Source organism: Xiphias gladius, chromosome 24, assembly GCF_016859285.1.
Source record: "Xiphias gladius isolate SHS-SW01 ecotype Sanya breed wild chromosome 24, ASM1685928v1, whole genome shotgun sequence".
Lineage (NCBI taxonomy): Eukaryota > Metazoa > Chordata > Actinopteri > Istiophoriformes > Xiphiidae > Xiphias > Xiphias gladius.
In genome coordinates this window covers 7,795,225-7,812,929 of record NC_053423.1, presented here as the reverse complement: position 1 = coordinate 7,812,929, position 17,705 = coordinate 7,795,225, and the positions used below count along the sequence as shown (strand labels likewise).

The following is a 17,705-nucleotide window of genomic DNA, read 5'->3' as shown; positions in this document are numbered from 1 at the left end:
CCAGAGGTTGCTACACACACACACATACACCAACAAAAACTGCTTATCTACGTATTAAACACATCCTACACTCGAAAACTGTGCAGCTATGTGTTCTATCCCACTAATTCGCTCGGAGTCATCCCTCCTCCTCTCTCTCTCTCTGTCTATGCATATCTCTCTTTCTCTCTCTCATCCCCTACCACTGTCTCTCTCTATCTGTCTGGTGTGGCTATGACCTGTCTGGGCTTTGACGTATCTGTTTGTATTGTAACTGAGGCGATGCTGATGCCTCCCACCTCCGATTTATGATGCATCTTTTCAAGTAATCTAACCCTGTGTAGATTCAAGCCAAAAAAGAGAGCTGATTTACTCATATTTTTGTTGTGTGCTTGTGTGTGTTTTTGTGTGTGTGTGTGAGTGCGTGCGTGCGTGCGTGCACGTGAATGTGTGCGCATGTGCGTGTGTTTGTGTGCGTGTCTGTGTGTGTGTAAGTTGCTGTCTGCGGGTGTGCTGATGCGATCACCGCTACAGTAAGGCAGTGAGGGAGAGGAGGATGGCAGGATGGAGGAGGAGGAGGAGAAAGAGGAGGGGGTAGGGAAGGGGGTTGGGGGGCATACCATGAATGATTTATTAGTCTGGCATTACTGGGCCATTCCCCACAGAGAGACAGAGAGAAGAGAGGAGGATGGAGGGATAAATTGTTGAAGGATGGTGCCTTGAGGGGGAAGTAAAAAACAGAGAAAAAAGCAGATAGGTTTTCTGTTGTAAGTATAACAGAGGAAGGGATTGAGAGAGAAGGATATAAATGTAGAGCCAGCTCACAGTTTGTCTGTAGGGCCGTGTCTAGGGGTCAGAGTAAGGACGAATTGTAATGTCTTCCTCCTTGGACCAGGGTTGACCAATTACAACTGACCCAGCCATTTTTTTTGATTAAAAAAGATGTCAACATTTGGCATTTTATGGCAGTGAATTTTTTTTAACTTTAACTTTTTTTTAACTCTGGCTATTGGCTGATACTCGGTACTGATCCAATGTCGATGATGTTTTTTTAATTTATTTTTTCCCTTCAAATGTTAAAATTTCTAAACCTGTCTTTGGGAAAGGGGGTTTTCATACACCAACATCGTTTTAGGCTTGTGCAAATTGTAGTTATAGTCTAAGGTTTATAAAACTACATGTTAGTCATAACGAGAGACACACCATCACGTTGAACATGTCTGAAGCCCTGGTAACACCAGCATTTAAAATGGTCACGATGGTGGATTCACTCATGACGGCAAATTTTTCACTTTTTTCAGTTTAACTTTGGGGAACTTTGGTTAAATTGTAGACCAACTGTCAGCTAGCTTGACAGTGTTAAACTGTGAAGGAAAAGTCAGAGAGTCCAACATGGAAGAAGTTATCGTAGTTTATTTATATAACCCTTCTCTGTCAAAGTATAAACTGCTGCACAAAAGAGGAATGGTTGGCAGACATTATGAAGCAGGAGTTGATGGTACAAATTTGTCAACTGAATAAATTGTGTGAACTTATTGTTCTGTTAGCATCTAAGATAAACCACTTGGTAACTGACAGTTTGCAACAAGTTAGCAATCTTATTAGCTTGAAGAGCTTTTTTCTCTCTTCAGTAAAACTTAATTGAACAAAATCATGTATAATCCCGAGAAAAAAATGGGGAGTAAACAGCACAGTACAGAGAAAATAGAAGTTCAGGGAGCTATTTTAATTAACACTAGCATGTTTCCAGCTGGCTAGTGTGTATAGACAAGGAAGGTAGCAAAGGCTTCACTGCATCTCCCTTCCTCAAATGCTTGAAACAATTAAAACCATTAAACTCTTCTTTAGTGTTTTTTTTTTTTCAACTTAAGTTGCTAAATGTTTATTCTTAATTAGATGTAAAGTCAGTATCAATATGTTAAAACCTAATGTCCGAAAAGCTCCATTGAGTAACTTTTTAGTGAGCTAAATGCAAGTGGCAGTTACTAAAACTTCATTGTTAATTAGATGCAATGTTAGTCCTTGATCTCTGAGCTGCTATCAAGGTTTGTTAATCATGTAATAAAATGTATTTGTACCTGCAGTTTTAAATGGGCCATTTTTCTAAAATGTGGAAAACTCCAAGTTTCCATGAAACTTACATAAGTTGACATCAGCTAACTCCAAATCATTGGGAGAACTTTCCATTTGGCGGTAAAGGCCTACCCGCGCTTTCACATTAAAATGCATTTATTGTGTAGCACATGCAGGGAGTGGCATAGTATCGATAGGAGTGTTAGCCATCATTGGCTCGCAAACTGTATGTGGACCAGAGATGTCTGGTTGATAACAAATCCACTTAATTATGTTCAGTATCGGGGCTGATACCAATCCAATAAATCAGATTGGTGCATTCCTAAACTAGAAACTGTGCTTAGTAAAGCACAGACCTCCGCCTAGGCCAATGTCAAACACCATACACCAGACTTAATAGGAAAAAAATTCAAATTCATAGTAAATGATCCAATACAACCTCAAAATGGAACGGGTTCTTCCCTGGCTCATGCCCAATCCCTCCACCAAGTTCAGTGCAAATTGGTTCAGCACTTTTTGTGTAATTAGGCAAACAAACAAACAGACACGGGTGATTACATATCCCCCTTGGCAGAGAGATCAATTATACAAGAGAAATTTCAGAAAATCCAACAAAAAATGCAGAGAAAATTAGCAATATTTCACATATTTTACAGATATTTTTGCGGTAGTTATAATCGCAGACTAACATTTTACATCAATGAAATATGGATACTCACAAACTGTTAAATGGGTCTAACACTACACTGAAAGGTCTCCTTCATCTCCCTTTTTCCTTTTTTGGCTTTCTCTGAATCTTATTTTATGTCTCAATGAGTGTTTGTTCTCTCTGTCTTTCTTTTTTCCTCACTCCTCTATGTCTCTTGCTTTCTTTCTTTCTTTCTTTCTTTTGGCCATATCCCCCCCCATTTATGTGGCAGAGGAACAGCTGTCTCGTGCAGGGCGTAAGGTTGGCCAGGCAGGCCGGCTGCAGGCTCTGCAGAGCTCGAACACTGAGCTCATTGTCTCACTCACACACTAACACACAGACATTCCTCTCTTACTCGCACACAAGCCACTCCGTCACATCCATTCACATCCATTTAAAAGCTAGACAGGAAAGAGTTGAACCCACATTAGCTGGGTGTATATGTATATATGTGTGTGTGTATATATATAATATATATATATATATATATATATATATATATATATATATATAATGAAGTATATTAATGTGAATTGTGACGTTTGCAGTCAGAATAAGCTGAATGCCTTGAGCAGAAATTGTTGAAACATTTCCTCAGCAACTTCCCTGAAAACACCCCTTACATGTCTGAGTTTTTTCTTCATTGATAAAGAAAAGACACAACACCTAAAGACTGGAACATTTGTGGGAAAAAATCACACACCGCTTGGATTATCAGACTGATTAGTTGTTTCATCTCTTTGCAGTTTAGAGGTGGCTGTAAAATATCAGTCCACCTCCTAGAAATGTGACACATGCTGGCATTTCCATGAACACACTGCTCATTAATAGAAAATTGCAAAGTGCATTTCCTCGTTGGGTCTTCAGATGGCATGAAATATGACCAGCATTAGTTGCAACCAAACAACTTGCTCGGCACTAATTAATTCTTCCTCCGCTTTTTGTCATATTTTCGGCTCCATAACAGTACTCTATACCTTCCAAACCAGCCCGACTGATACAAAAATTTCACATATTATTTTTTGCATCATTTTGGATGCTCACTTAAAAAAATGCTTGACAGTTACTTCCCCAACCTCCTATTTTTATTGCGACATCTTATTTCAGTTTCCTCCAGAAGACATGTGTAAACACGATTAGCTATGCTGATTTTTATCTTTGATTCCTTTATGACTGAGCTGGAACATCATTGCAATTTGAAGCTCATTTCAGCCACCTCCACTGGAAGTCTTAATTTCTTTCTCATTTTCTCTCTCATTTGCAGCTTCCCCTAGAAGCATTTTTTCTGTTCATATCTTCCACCAAAACGGCTGTTTTAATTTTTCTGAATTGCAGTCTTGTTTTCGTCTGCCTGCTTGTACTTTCAGGCCTCCTTGTCCTCATTAAGGCAAAATTAAAATCATCGCTATCTGTTTATGCAACTCTCTCACACAAGAACACATAAATGTACATTAAGGAGTGGTTACATAATGATTAGCTGTGTACTCTCAGTGGCAGGTAAGAATGGACAATTTGAGAAGGATCGTGAGGAGGTGGAGGACAGATGGAAGAGAAGGAAACTCTTACTACTGCTCGAGCGAAAGAATGGCAAGATTCAGGAGAACTGGGGGCTGTTAGCCAAAGTGTGGGAGACAGGATGAATTTGTAAAAGGAGAGTGACAAAAAACAAGAGATAACAGGATAAAACCAGCAAAATAAAAGTTGTAAGAATAATTTTTGGTGCAAAATACTTTAAATCTACACGGATGATAGTAGCACTAACGTTTGTTGTTGTCCTTAGAAGCAGTAGTTGACAAAATCTCACCATAGGGTCCATTTAGTAGCTGTTCCGTAGCTTTCAGTCATATCACGTCATATCCTCATCGGCAGTTGGAGTTTGCCCAGTTGTCATGAAATCAACATTTTTAAGCCGACATAGAGGAGAAGTGCTTGAAGTGCTCAGAAAAATGGAAATGTTAATGTTTACAATTCCATGACGCCTGGGCATCTCCATCTTTTGATGAAGATCATATTATAGGATTGAAAGCTCTAGGACAGCTGCTAAATGGGCCATGTGGTGAGCATGTTTTGTCAATTTCTAAAAAGTTGAGAGTTTATGTTATAAAGGGAGCCTTTGTCTTTTCACCATGTGGGGAACAAAACTGTGTTAATGTGGGAGGTGTGTGGCTCAAAATGAGAGACACATGACCCTTACTCAGTAAGTGTCTCTCTCTCTCAGTACCTCTGTCTGTTCTGCAAACCTGCAAACACACAAACACTCAGTCACACACAAACAACAAACTGATGCCAGTCTATCTCTCTGAGCATCTCTGTCTGGCTTTCTCTCGCCATCATTCTGCCACCCCTCTGCTACCTATCATCCTGTCATCCTGTCTTCTCTCTGTACAATCTGCGTGTGTGCGTGCGTGCGTGCGTGCGTGCGAGAGAGAGAGAGAGAGAGAGAGAGAGCAGTGAAGACAGAGGAGGAGGGGTGGTGGTGGGTAATGTGTGCAAATTTGTCAGTGAGCATCCTGTTCTCTGTAACAAGTACACAGCGGTCTTCTGTCTCCACTTCTGTCTGTTTATCTCCTTTTCTCTCTCATCCTCTCCAACGTTGTTGTTCTTTCCAAAAACCGCTTCAATCCCTCACCTTCATTCATTCATTCATCTCCATCATCTATCCATCTGTCCATCCATCCGTGCATCCTACCCTCCCTTGGCTGACAGTGGTGTCGTGCAGAGAAGCTGTGAATAATTTATCAGCCTGGGTTTTTCTGCCCTGCCCTGCACCCCACTTTTGGCTTGCAATGGTGCTGAAGAACATTTGCTGAAACACACGCAACCCACACACACTGTCACCAGGGATGCAGCCAATAACCTGTGCACAATTGTATTGATTACCCAATGCGTGTATTATGGGTTAAACAGTCTGTAATGTTGTTGCCTTGAAATATAAGATTTAGATGAAAATGCTTTATAACAAAGTTAGTGGATATACAAGAGGGTGTGGGCAGGCCTTCAACCAAAAAATTGCTTCCTGAACTGAAAAACAAAATGGGGACAAAATAACATTGTGATGTCTGGTTCTCGTTTACATGTCCTGCCTTATTCAAGACCCAAACAGACATCTAAAAAAGACATTTAAAAAAAAAAAAAAAACAATGTCTTGCCACTGTCTGGCACAAAAGAATATCTATTGGAAAAAAAAGATATTTAAAAAAACCTAAAACCAAAGTACTGAAACTAAATTCAATCAGAAAGTGCAAATGAAACTAAGAAGGAAGAAAAATGAAAATCAAAGTGTGATAACTTTGGTGTAATAAACTCGGGTCGCACAAAAGCAGGTTTCTCATTGTAGCTGGCAACCATCAATTTTACTGAACTTTCAGCTGTTGCCAACTAACATTAGCTCAATTATCTAGCTATTAGTTAACTCCTTGAATTTGTTGAAAATGTTGGCTCCAGTTAACTTTGTAATGTTTCCAACCGAAGTGTTTTAAAACTTCAATAACATGAACTCTGAAAAGGGTCATGAATTCTTGATGGCTATATACTGCACATGATAGAGTGCAAAAAGACTATGCTTAAGCTAGCCTAGCTAGTTAGCTGGGCATGCTAACAATGTAGCTTACGTTAGAGCAGATAAACACATTGTTTTAATCAGTTCTTTACTGTTTTTCTCTTTGATTTATGCTTTTTGAAAGGCTGAAGAAAGGATGCCATCTTTCGTCCTCTTTAAATGCCGAGTCAACAGCCCCATGCACACACTTTTGACATATGGAGATTTCCAAAGTTTGACAGGCCTGCTGTGCCTTCTTACAGTTCCTTATCACACCAATGACACTTCTAGGTTGCAGGTAGATATGATTTTGTATCATAACCCTTTAATATTGGCATCTCTAAAAAGAAAAGAAACTGTGTTTTTGAACCTGTCCTTTCTCATCTTTCCAAACTTACACCACCATGTCCCAGCCGAGGAAAATGTCTGAGCTTGAGAAGTATTGAGCATTGTTTGTTTTGAAATTTTCGTCTTTTTCAAAGAGGGTAAAATCAGCCCACGATTTAAGTCAAGAGTGACGTCATTCATTCATTCTTTCATGCTTCAAAATTAATACTTGTGTGTTCATTTGGGAATGTGCGTCAGTCCCAATAGCCAGCTGAGTGCTTATGATTAAAGGCTCTGTTTTCCTACTCTGAATTATTGAACAATAAAGCGCTTCACCAAGACCTTTTCCCAAATCAAGGCTGAATCCAACCAGAAGTTTCAGCCCACCAAAGTGTTTGGGAATTTTTTGACTCAGGAGGGTTTCATAAATTTTCTTCTGGCTGGTTGACTTTCTGAGCCACACACACGTACTTTGAATGGTTGATGGTAGACTACACACAGATGCTAAGCAGAAGACAGGGCTGTAGAGGTGTATTTATATGATGAACGAAGGGAGATGTTTATATTTTGCCATCTGCAACCTAAGTTTTTCAGTTCAAAGTTTAACCTCTGTTTCTTTACTGTCAAAATATTGCTTGCACTAGCATGGTGTAGAATTCATTTACATTACCCAACTACATCAAAGTACTTTGAACCCATCAACTGACGGCTGGACCAGCACTGCCATACATTTCCTCTTGCGTTTTTGTTGTGTTGTATAAAGTAGTAACTTTTACCAATCTCAGTCAGTTGCTGGTATGTATCGTAGCCACATCGACAGGTGACTGACCAAGCATGATGGAAGATGAGGCTCTAAACCTGTGCTGTTTTGAGCAATGAGTAACTGTGATCTGAAGCCATTATGCAGCTCATGCTGAAAGGGCATATACAATTTGTACGATTACAGGTTGTAGATTCTCCTAAACTGCAGTTAGTGATCTGCAACCAGATCATGATATCTGAAATCTTCTTTTTTCCTTTCATTTCTTTCAAATTAAAACTGATACATTGCTTTTACAATTATCCGAGAATATCTATGTTTTGGTCATGCATAACTAAAGAGATTAGTACATTATTAAAACACAGAATTTGTAAAGCTGCGCACAAGGTTCTATGAGGGCTACCACCTAAAAACAGCATCGTGTTTTTTGGGCTAGGGAATGCATATTATTTAATTGGATTCATGAAAAACCTTTAACTGTAACTCAGTGGTATAGGGAAATTTTTAGGGTTTTCAAATGGACAGTTCAGATGTAATGAAAATATAAACCTTATTAGGTAAAAAAAACCCCAAAAAATCTGATTAACTACACTGCAGCCCTGACAGCTCCCAAAAGAAGAGCAGAGAAAGAACCTTTCAAACCACAGCGAGTCCTTCATTATGTAGGACGTACAACTCTACTAAAACCTAAATGTAGCGAGTCACTTCACATGTTGATCCAGTTGTCAGAAATCCTCAGTGTTCTGTGTCTTCATGGCATAACTAAACACAGCTTCAACGCACCTCTACAGCAAATGAGAATCCAAGCTTTGCTTACGCTGTTATCAAGAAAACATACGAGGGGAACGTCATCTATAAAAGAAACCTTATTAATGTTGGATTTTCAAAATAAACAAGGACAATGGAACAAAATAGAACAACACTTATTAGTTAAAAATGATGAAAAAGGCCTTTAGAGAGAAAAGCCCAGTTAGAAAGTGCTCTGCCTCCTGAAATATCCCTTTAACACGCTTGACTTTGTGTGTGTATGAGAGTGAAAATCACGGCAGACTACTGTATGACACCCAGCTGGCACATTCCATGCGGGAGCCCTGTCACTGGGTGATGTAAAATGTGAAATAATACTCTGACCTGCCAAATAATTGGCAGGTCAGAGTCTTTTCATGTGGACGACAGACAGTGCTCCTCATTCCTTCCTCCAAAACAGCCCTGCTTCCAGTTTCTTACATTGACAAATACACACAATCACACACACTGACACACACCCTACCACTAGCGTAGATTTCAATTTCCTGACCTATTTGTTTTATGGAAGCTACATTTTACAGTGTTAACCAGGATTTCATGCTTTCTAGGACAAAGAACTTCCAGTAAACTCCCACTCGTAGAGCATATTATTGTAGACTTTGGAGCATTTGTGCAACCATTTGCTATTTTTGCCTGCCTGTAAAGCATTTATTTCTTCTGATGGTTCTTATTTTACTCTGTTTTTATGATTTGCTTCTGCTCTGATCATTTGCCTTTTGCCCCCGTTAAAGTGTTCCTTTTGTCTCCTTCAGGTGTACCAGGGTCTTGACATCATCACCAATAAGGTGACCGCTGAGGAGCTCTCCCAGTGCAGACATCACATGATCAGCTTTGTGGACCCGCTAGTTAGCAGCTACACGGTGGTGGACTTCAGGAACAAAGCCCTGGCTCTAATATCCTTTCATGGAAACACAAGAGAGCGGAGGAACAATATTTTCTATAACACCTCTTTCCACCCGTTATCATCCCTTTCACATCTTCACCCTCGTGTTGATAAGTGGTAACTGCAGGAAAGAATTCAGTCAATTTGACTCTTACTAATTGGTTGGCAGGTGTGTGTGTGTGTGTGTGTGTGTGTGTGTGTGTGTGTGTGTGTGTGTGTGTAGGAGATCTGCAATGTCCTCATTTTGTCAGCGTGTCTCACCGCAGATGTTGCACTGAAAATGAGAAGAGAGAGAACAGTAGAGACGATATTTATAGAGGAGTCTGTGTCTGTTATGTGTCCACACGCGCACACAAATATTGGTCCTTCTATAGTTGGGAGGACACTCATTGACATAATGCATTGCCTAGCCTACCATAACCTCAACCATCGCAACTGAGGGCCTAACCCCAACACCAACCCTCACCTAAACCTGATTCTTACCTGAACCCGAAAACTGAGCCTTTAGCCATTTAAAGTTGTGAGGACAGGCCAAAATGTCCTCTCAATGCTGAAATGTCCTCACAGTGATGGTTTCAAAACACACACACACACACAAACTTTGGACAGTCACACCCTCCTGCAGAGGCCGGCCGTCACGCTGATGTGGAGAGAGGAGGCGATAACTAGAGATGGTATAAATAGATCAGGATGGCATGCACACACACTCCTCTGTCTCTCTCTCTCTCTCTCTCTGACACACACATACACACACACACATCGACACACAGACTCTCACCAGTGCGGCGAGGGGATGCGGTAGCTCCAAGAATAGGCTCAGTGCAGTGCGAGCCTACTGATGGGAAGAGGGAGAAATGGAAAGAGATGAATATAGATTAAGGGGATACAAGCGGTGTGGAGGATTTTAAACTGTAAAGCAAGGAAGAGAGACCATCAGGGTGTGTGTGTAATAGCAGAGGAGGGCTGAACAAGCTTGTGAAGTTCAAAGACGCAGGACACATCATCAGCTATCAATCCTTCACTCAACATGTCTATCATGTAAACTCCCTCCTGAACCCCTCCTCTGTCCCTCTTTTGTTGCTCTCAATCTTTTAGCCTGCTTTCTGTTTTCCCTCCCTCAGTTTTCCTCACCGCTTTTTAGCGATCCTCATTCTTTCCACCGCCCTCTCTTTCCAGTGAGAGAGGGGGGGGGATGACGATGGCTGATGGGCCTTTATCTTGTTTGAGTGGTTATTTAATTATGCCTGTGTAGAGAAGGTGAACGACTAGAAGGAGGGAAGAAGAGAGAGAAGAGAAGGAGAGGTCCAATATGACAGAAGATGTGACAGAAAAAGAGAGAGGAAAAAGGCGTGGCACGTAGGCTCCGTCTGTCTGACAGTATTGATATTATGTGTTAATTTTAGAGATGAACCGAACTGTGTGGCTGATACTGAGTTTATAAAAAGACCAGTATCGACTCTTGGGTTGCCGCTAACAGTTATTTAAATTATTGCTTAATCTGCCAATTATTTTTCTCAATTAATTTCTCAATTTTTCTCAATTTTAGAATATAGAGAAAAGTTTTCCGATAGCGCAAGCTGAAGTATTCATATCGCATGGATTCTCTTACCACCTTTTCAGAATCCAAGCATATTCAGTTGAGCAGTGATTCCCACCCTTGGGTTCAGGACCCCTCTAGTGGGTCACAAGATGATTAATGGGATAGGAAATAACAAAAAAAACAAAGTTCTACTGCACAAAGTTTGTATTCATTGTTTGAACTCACCTCTAATCTCTGCGTTGTTTTTGAAACTTTTGGATAGTTTTACGTCTTATGCCTGGAAAAATTATTCACATGACACAATATGAGAAGCTTTGAGGTGAAAACTCTCAACTTATAGACATAAGTCAAGTATCCATTCAAATTTAGCGCAATTTTGAATCAGATTTCCAGAAAATTGGCAAAAGAAATTGATATTTAATGTGTTTTCATCCATTACAGTTACGCTAATATAAGGAGTTGAGTGCATTAAGATAAACAATTTGAGGCGCTAGTTCTCTGCTTGTTCTTCAGATGGTGAAAAATTGTGTAAAAATGTGATGTAAATATAGCATTTACAGTTGTTTCATGTGTTCATTAGAGTACAGTCTCCTCAATGGTTCACAAAGATGTTCACAAAGATGTGATATGTGCCAAGTACTATCTTAATGCCTGGAATCACTAAAATAAGGCTCCAGCTCGTTGAGATTTTCTGCATTTTCTGCATTTTCTTTTATTTTATCCCTGTACACTGCTTTGCAGCAATTCTGTCATGAGTTATTATTCAATTTTCTGATTCTTTACATTGTTTTTCAAGGTAAATATTCTGAAACAATATTCCCACTAAAGATTAGACAGGCAACCCAATGCTACATTGAGGTCTGGCTTTTTTGTATTTATATTCTTGGGAGCTTTAGTTTGCAGAAGTGGTTCATTCTTTTTGTCTGTTCACTTGAATGTTTGCTATTATTTGAACACTTACTTTCAAGTAGGAACAAACAAAGAGGCAGAAAACTCAATTATCTGTCTCGTCAGCATTCTCACTGTTTTATTGTATGTGCACATAATATAAAAAAATTAAACAAGCTTCTTTGAAAGCAGTCAACACGAGTAACCCAAGGAGTTGTATGCAATTTAACAAATCGTTAAATGTAATTTAATAATCATGTCGGCCTCTCAGAGTGGCTGATTTTATGCCAATAAGGTTTGAATGTCACTAAATAAACTCAACAGGTAATTTTAAAATGGTTTTAATTATTGTGCGTTCATGTACATAAAATGTGTGCACATCAGTTTCATCCTTAACGCACTCAACATAGATGACATGCACAGCAGAAACCAACTTCCAATCGTTGTTGGAGGAACAAATTATTACATTGAGTCTCTGCTATGGAAAGTCCTGCTGGATACAGGGGTGAGTGCCATAACAGTACAACAAAAATACACTTCCCTTTTTCCTCTGTGCTTCTCTGACATTATTTAGCTCATTAGGCCACCAAATTACAACACAATATCTGCTGCTTTCACTGCTCAGGGATATTGTAAGGAAAAAGTTACTGTGATTGAATTCCCCAGTTGCCAAGATGTGACTTGGTACATTTTCTGTTTTTGTCTTTTTTTTATTTCCATTTCTATGCACGTTATTTTCTGACCCAAAGCACTGTTTTAACAAGACATAATTGTGTATTAAGGATTTGGAAGCAGGGGTTTAAGATCAGCATTTGAGGGCAGCTTTGGTCAACTCTGTAACTTTAAATGAAATATCTCTGACAGCAGGAGAACGAAGAGTCAGGGGATGGAGGAGATGGGGCTCCAAACAGGAAATTGGAGCTGGAAAAACTGGGAGGAGCTGAGTTACACAAACGACTGGCAGAGGTGGACCCCAAAATGGCTGCCATGTTGCACCCCAATGACAAACGCAAGATTGCAAGGTGATACATCTGGTAATATCTCATTGGTGTAAATGTTACACAGAATATCTAGGAACAAATTTCAGTTTTTGTGACATGTATTTCTAGAGAAATCACATATTACACCCATTACACTATTTTAGTTTCACTTCCTTTCGTAAATGGTCAGTTTTACATTATTTATCAAAACTAACATATATTAAAACAGGACAAGGTTGTGTAGGAAGAGTTAGCTAAATGAAACACGCTTAACCATTTTTAGCTATCCTTAGCCTTAGATGTAAATAACGAGCCTATCCTGCTCCACTGTTATTTGTTTGTGTTAGCTGTTTTGCATCTAGCTAAATTTTCTGCTCTTGCTAGCTAGTTATGTAGCTAAACGCAAAAGAAGCAATATTTGGAAGTTCTTGAATTTTCTCTATAACACAATTATGTACGGGTTTGTTAAGATTATGTGTGTACTTCTATTATGTAACAGTGAGAGCCTCCAACAACTTTGTTATATCCCCTAGTACAAATGCCCCCCAAAAAAATCTAATAACTCACTGTTTTCTTTAGTATTTTATGGATTAATTTTAAAAGTTGTCAACATTTGAACAATCCTAATGTTTTTATGCAAGTACTTTTAACTCAGCAACATTTTGTCAGAATTACAGGATTTTTATGTGAGTGGAATGGGAAACTTTCTTAAAGTTTCTATTTACACACACACATGCACACACACTCACACAAACACCCACAGATTGATGAGTAGCAGTGTGTGCACTCTGGTCTTTTGTGTGAGCAGGTTAGGTTACCCTGTTCTTCCAGTTGACAGGAGAGGACAGGAATCATCTTTTCGTTATAACGTCAGAGTGCAACCAGCCATGGCTAAAGAATCTGGTTTGAATTAAAATATAAACATCTTAAAAGTTTGGCTGAAAGATAACTGATTGAAGAATGTGATTTCATACAGTCGTTGTTTTCTCTTGTGTTGATCATGGTTTATATTTCCACTTGTTTTTTCCTTTTTTCCCATCTTTTATTTTTACACTTTTGTGTCGTGTCTGCTGCAGCAATCATCTTTTTCCGTAACATTTAATGCTATTTTCAAACTAGATTATCGATTTGTGTCTCAGAAGGGGAGTTGGAGGTTTTCATTTACACAGGATTTAATGGATGAGTGGATGGTTAACTCATCTAGTCTCAGTTTACCCACCGAGGCCTGACATACAGGGACTGGGAAGTAAATTCATACTGGAAATCATAAGAATTAATATACATCTAAAAAAAACCTCTGAAAATAATTTGTTTGGTTGAGTCTACACAATGTTCCAGAGGAAAATGCAACTGAGGGTTTTATTTAACCTTTACATCTTTGCTTGTATTTTTATCTACAGGAGCCTGCAAATCCATGAGGAGACGGGCATCCCCCATAGTCACTGGCTTGAGGAGCAGATGGAGCAGGAAGGAGGCAATGGGTTGGGGGGGCCACTGAGGTACCCAGACCCCTGCATTTTCTGGCTGCACGCTGACATTGAGGGTAAGGAGGGAAGGTTTGCATCCATTTCCATACGTGCAGATAACAGAAATCCCGATATTCATTTGGGAGCTTCAGTAGCACATGAAATATGCTTTTGGGTGTCATTAAGGTGTCTGTCCTTATTTTTCTGGAATGCTTGTTATATTTGTTCCTCTCTGTTCCCCTCCAGCTCTAGATAAGCGGTTGGAAGCTCGTGTAGATGAGATGTTGTCTGCAGGACTGATAGAGGAGCTCAGAGACTTCCATGTCCGCTACAATCAGCAGAAAGTCCAGGATGACAGGTAAGCAAATGAGCATTCCACCCTCCTGAAAAAACAGTCAACTGGACCCTGTTTATTCTAAATTCATTATTTTTTTTCTTTTGAATATTTGTTTTTCTTAATGCAAAAAACATTGGATTTTGGATTTTAGGATCTTGGGAAATGTCGCATATGGCTTTTGTTTCTAGCAATTCTTTTTTTGGCAGGGCCGCAACAGCGGAGCCAGCCCTATAAACACAAATGTCCATGACTGACTGACTGAGAAAGTTACACCATTGGGTGTTGCTCTCTCAAAATGAATTGGCGCAATCAATTTTCTATTATGTCATCAGGGGGGCGTTTACAGGCAGTGTTGCCAACTTAGCAACTTTGTCGCTAGATTTACCGACTTCTCAGACCCCCTTTGCGACCTTTTTTCAAAAAAGCACTTAGCAACAAATCTAGCGACTTTTTGGACAAACCTTAGCTACTTGCTGTAGAAGAGTTTGGGCTTTCCCTCTGCAGGCACACCTCTATGTGTCTTTTCTCATGTCAATATAGCTGAAATCACAGGACAGCTGTTGTCTTTAACTCTAGTGCATGGTGAATTTGTCGATTTTATGCCGTGTTTATAAAATCAGGATTTTTAGCAGTGGATAGCATCAGCTTGGAAATGGCTTGATAGTGACTGCTAGTTAACATGTAGTCTTAATGCAGCTGCGTTTCAGTCACTGTTTCAAACTTGTTCCATTGTCTGACAACAGAAACAGAAAAACATACATTAGAGCAGCTTTATTGGGAATTGGGCTGCCTGAAATTAGTGTATATGTGAGATAGTAGGAGAGAAGCAAACAGATAAACAGAGGTCCAGCCACATACCTGGTTTTTGACCTAGTCTTATTTTAACCTTTTTTTACTGCATAATCAACCAAAATCCAATCCAACTCCAAAACGTGTGTGATATTTGCCTTTGGCCCCGTAGTCATTGCTAATGAGCATTGCAAGGTAGTGTGATCATTCTGTGTCCATGTACCAAGTTCAAGATCACATTCTTATCCTCATCTCAATTACTTATGCAAACTGTCAGTCTGGACCCAGCGTTAACTCCTCTTGTCTATGTTACCGGGGCATTGGGAGTGAAGTGAACTCAGCCAAGCAGCTATCCAGTTATTTATTTCTCCTTCCCAGTCTGACTGGTCACTCTGTTCTGCATGGTCTTGTTTTCCAAAGGCCTAGAGGCTGATTTAAATGCAGCCCACACTGTAGAGAGTTTAGATCAGATGGGACCAATATTTCCTAAGGATGTCCAGTGATTATTAATAATTGCAGATATAAAGCCCCTCCATAGGACATTAGCACTAGCATGGGAGTCTGGTGATTGGAGGTTATTACCTCAGTGCCTCAGGAAGTTTATCCCACACTGGATGGACATTCTGGTGGCCCTGGAACAAATTTCATGCAGTACTATGGATGCTATTTGAAGACAACTTTACCATGATCAAGATTGATATTTTGTCTTTCTCACAATTACCAACTTGTGTCTGACATTCCCTTAACAGTAAGTACATGATCAGTAATGTACCGTTTCTCTACTGTTTGATCTATATGGATCCACTGTTTCCTGTACTGTCAATGGGGTTTTGTGTGGGTGTCTCTGGATTATTATGGTCTACACGCATGGTCATTTTCACAATTTCTCAGTGTGCTTCATTTTCAAATAACGGACCTCCTATAGTTATAATATGGCAGCCCCCTCTTATACTTCCAGAGAGGGCTGCAACTTTTGATATCAGCCCTGTCTGGAAGGTTTCAAAACTGAATAATGTGTCAGATCCATTCATACAAGGTGAGGAATAATTGTATTTTCACCAGAACCACTATAGCTTGGATTTGTTGGCGCACTTCCGTCAAAACCACAAAAGTCCTTCTAGCATGGCTGCCAAGAAGAGAAAGAAACTTGTCACTGAAAGAGAGAGAATACTTTTTGCTTCACTTTGCTGTGGTCTGTGACTTATTATGACTGACCGATTGGATTAATGGTGCTCAGTAAATGAAGACTGAAAAGGTAACCACAAATTGAACCCTACTGGCCACACACAAGAATGCATTTTTGTTGTTAAAGGGTCAGAAATGGAATTTATTGTAATTGATAATGACATTTTCTGACCTGTGGAGAAATGTTACAGAAAACACAGACAAACGATGTTCAAACAATACATATGCATTACCTGAGGAAAATTTGTAGGATACAGAGTCTCTATAATTGTCTACTGAATTACTACTCATGGCCACTATAGGAAATGTCATGATTGACATTTCCACGTACAAGCACACATACCAATTGATTCAGCAAGCTTTATTTTTACTTTCTAGCAACAAGTACTTTCTTTGACAGGAACAAATTCTCAGGACATTTCTAGATTTAGCTACAGCAGCTACCTACTTACCATATGGTGCAATACAAGAGGTAAAGGCATCAAATTGTAATATCTGGTTTATCTTCTTTCTTTTTTTTATTTGTCTATATTGATCTTTTTTTTCTACTTTCCTGGCATGTAAAATATATGAATCTAAATCTATTCATACTGGGTTAAAATTTTGCATTTACAACAAAAATTTACAGTAGAACTAGTCCTGATTTAAATAAGAGTTTCGTGTGCAACATGAAATATGTATAAACATGTAGATGAGCTTCACTAATGGCTGAAACAGATATGTGGAAAGATACTGCTGTTTGTGTGTCTTCGGTAGCAGATATTGATATTGTATGTGTGTGTTAGGGTGTGGCTGCAGTGAGTTGATGCATTGGTGGAACGATGCCCAGGAAGCTGCCAGTTCCCTTCTTTCGTCCCTCCTTTCTTTCATCACCCCATCCCACCTCATCAGCCAGCCTCCTCCTCCTCCTCTCTCTTTCTCTCTCTCTCTCTCTCTGTTTTCCTCCATCTATGCCACTATTGCCCTCTCAGCAATCTGATCACCCAAGCACTTTACTACCCCCACTTCACTCTCTCTCTCGCCCCCCACCCCCACTCTCTGTCTGTCTCTCCTTCACCCTCATGTCTCCATCCCCGGCTGGCTGCTGTGGCCAGACATCAAGGTCAGATCTCTCCCTCCCTCCTGCCCTCCCTCCCTCCCTCCCTCCCTCTCTTCCTCTGTCTTTCTTTTCCTCCCTCCATTGACTCTACATTTCCGGTGCTCTGTCGCTACTCTCAAATTTCTCTTTCCGTCTAGTCAGATTTATTTTTGTAATTTCCTCTTGTTTCTGTTACAAGTTACAAGTTATAGGCCAAACATGGTCATTATTATTATTACAATGTTTGGTTCTACACTATATTTAAAAAAAGAGAGAATTACAGTTTTTCAGAATGAGACAAAATTGACAGCAAGAACAAGGACTTCTATGTAAAAATGAAACCAGAGAAAATAAAAACCCCAAACAAAAGATAAGATAAAAGCAAGT

At 39.7% G+C, this 17,705-nt stretch overlaps 1 protein-coding gene across 4 annotated transcripts in view; it reads left to right on the top strand.

Annotated features, from left to right (window-relative positions):
- The window catches only part of trit1 (tRNA isopentenyltransferase 1), a 41,237-nt gene that overhangs the window by 6,712 nt on the left and 16,820 nt on the right, over positions 1 to 17,705 (top strand). For 3 of the 4 annotated variants that reach the window (XM_040122742.1, XM_040122738.1, XM_040122741.1), the window contains exons 2-6: positions 8,925 to 9,065; positions 11,890 to 11,988; positions 12,348 to 12,505; positions 13,864 to 14,006; positions 14,176 to 14,287. In XM_040122742.1, coding sequence (XP_039978676.1) covers positions 8,925 to 9,065; positions 11,890 to 11,988; positions 12,348 to 12,505; positions 13,864 to 14,006; positions 14,176 to 14,287 — 653 coding nt within the window. The remainder of the gene's footprint in view (positions 1 to 8,924; positions 9,066 to 11,889; positions 11,989 to 12,347; positions 12,506 to 13,863; positions 14,007 to 14,175; positions 14,288 to 17,705) is intronic. The other variant, XM_040122739.1, reaches the window with a different exon arrangement.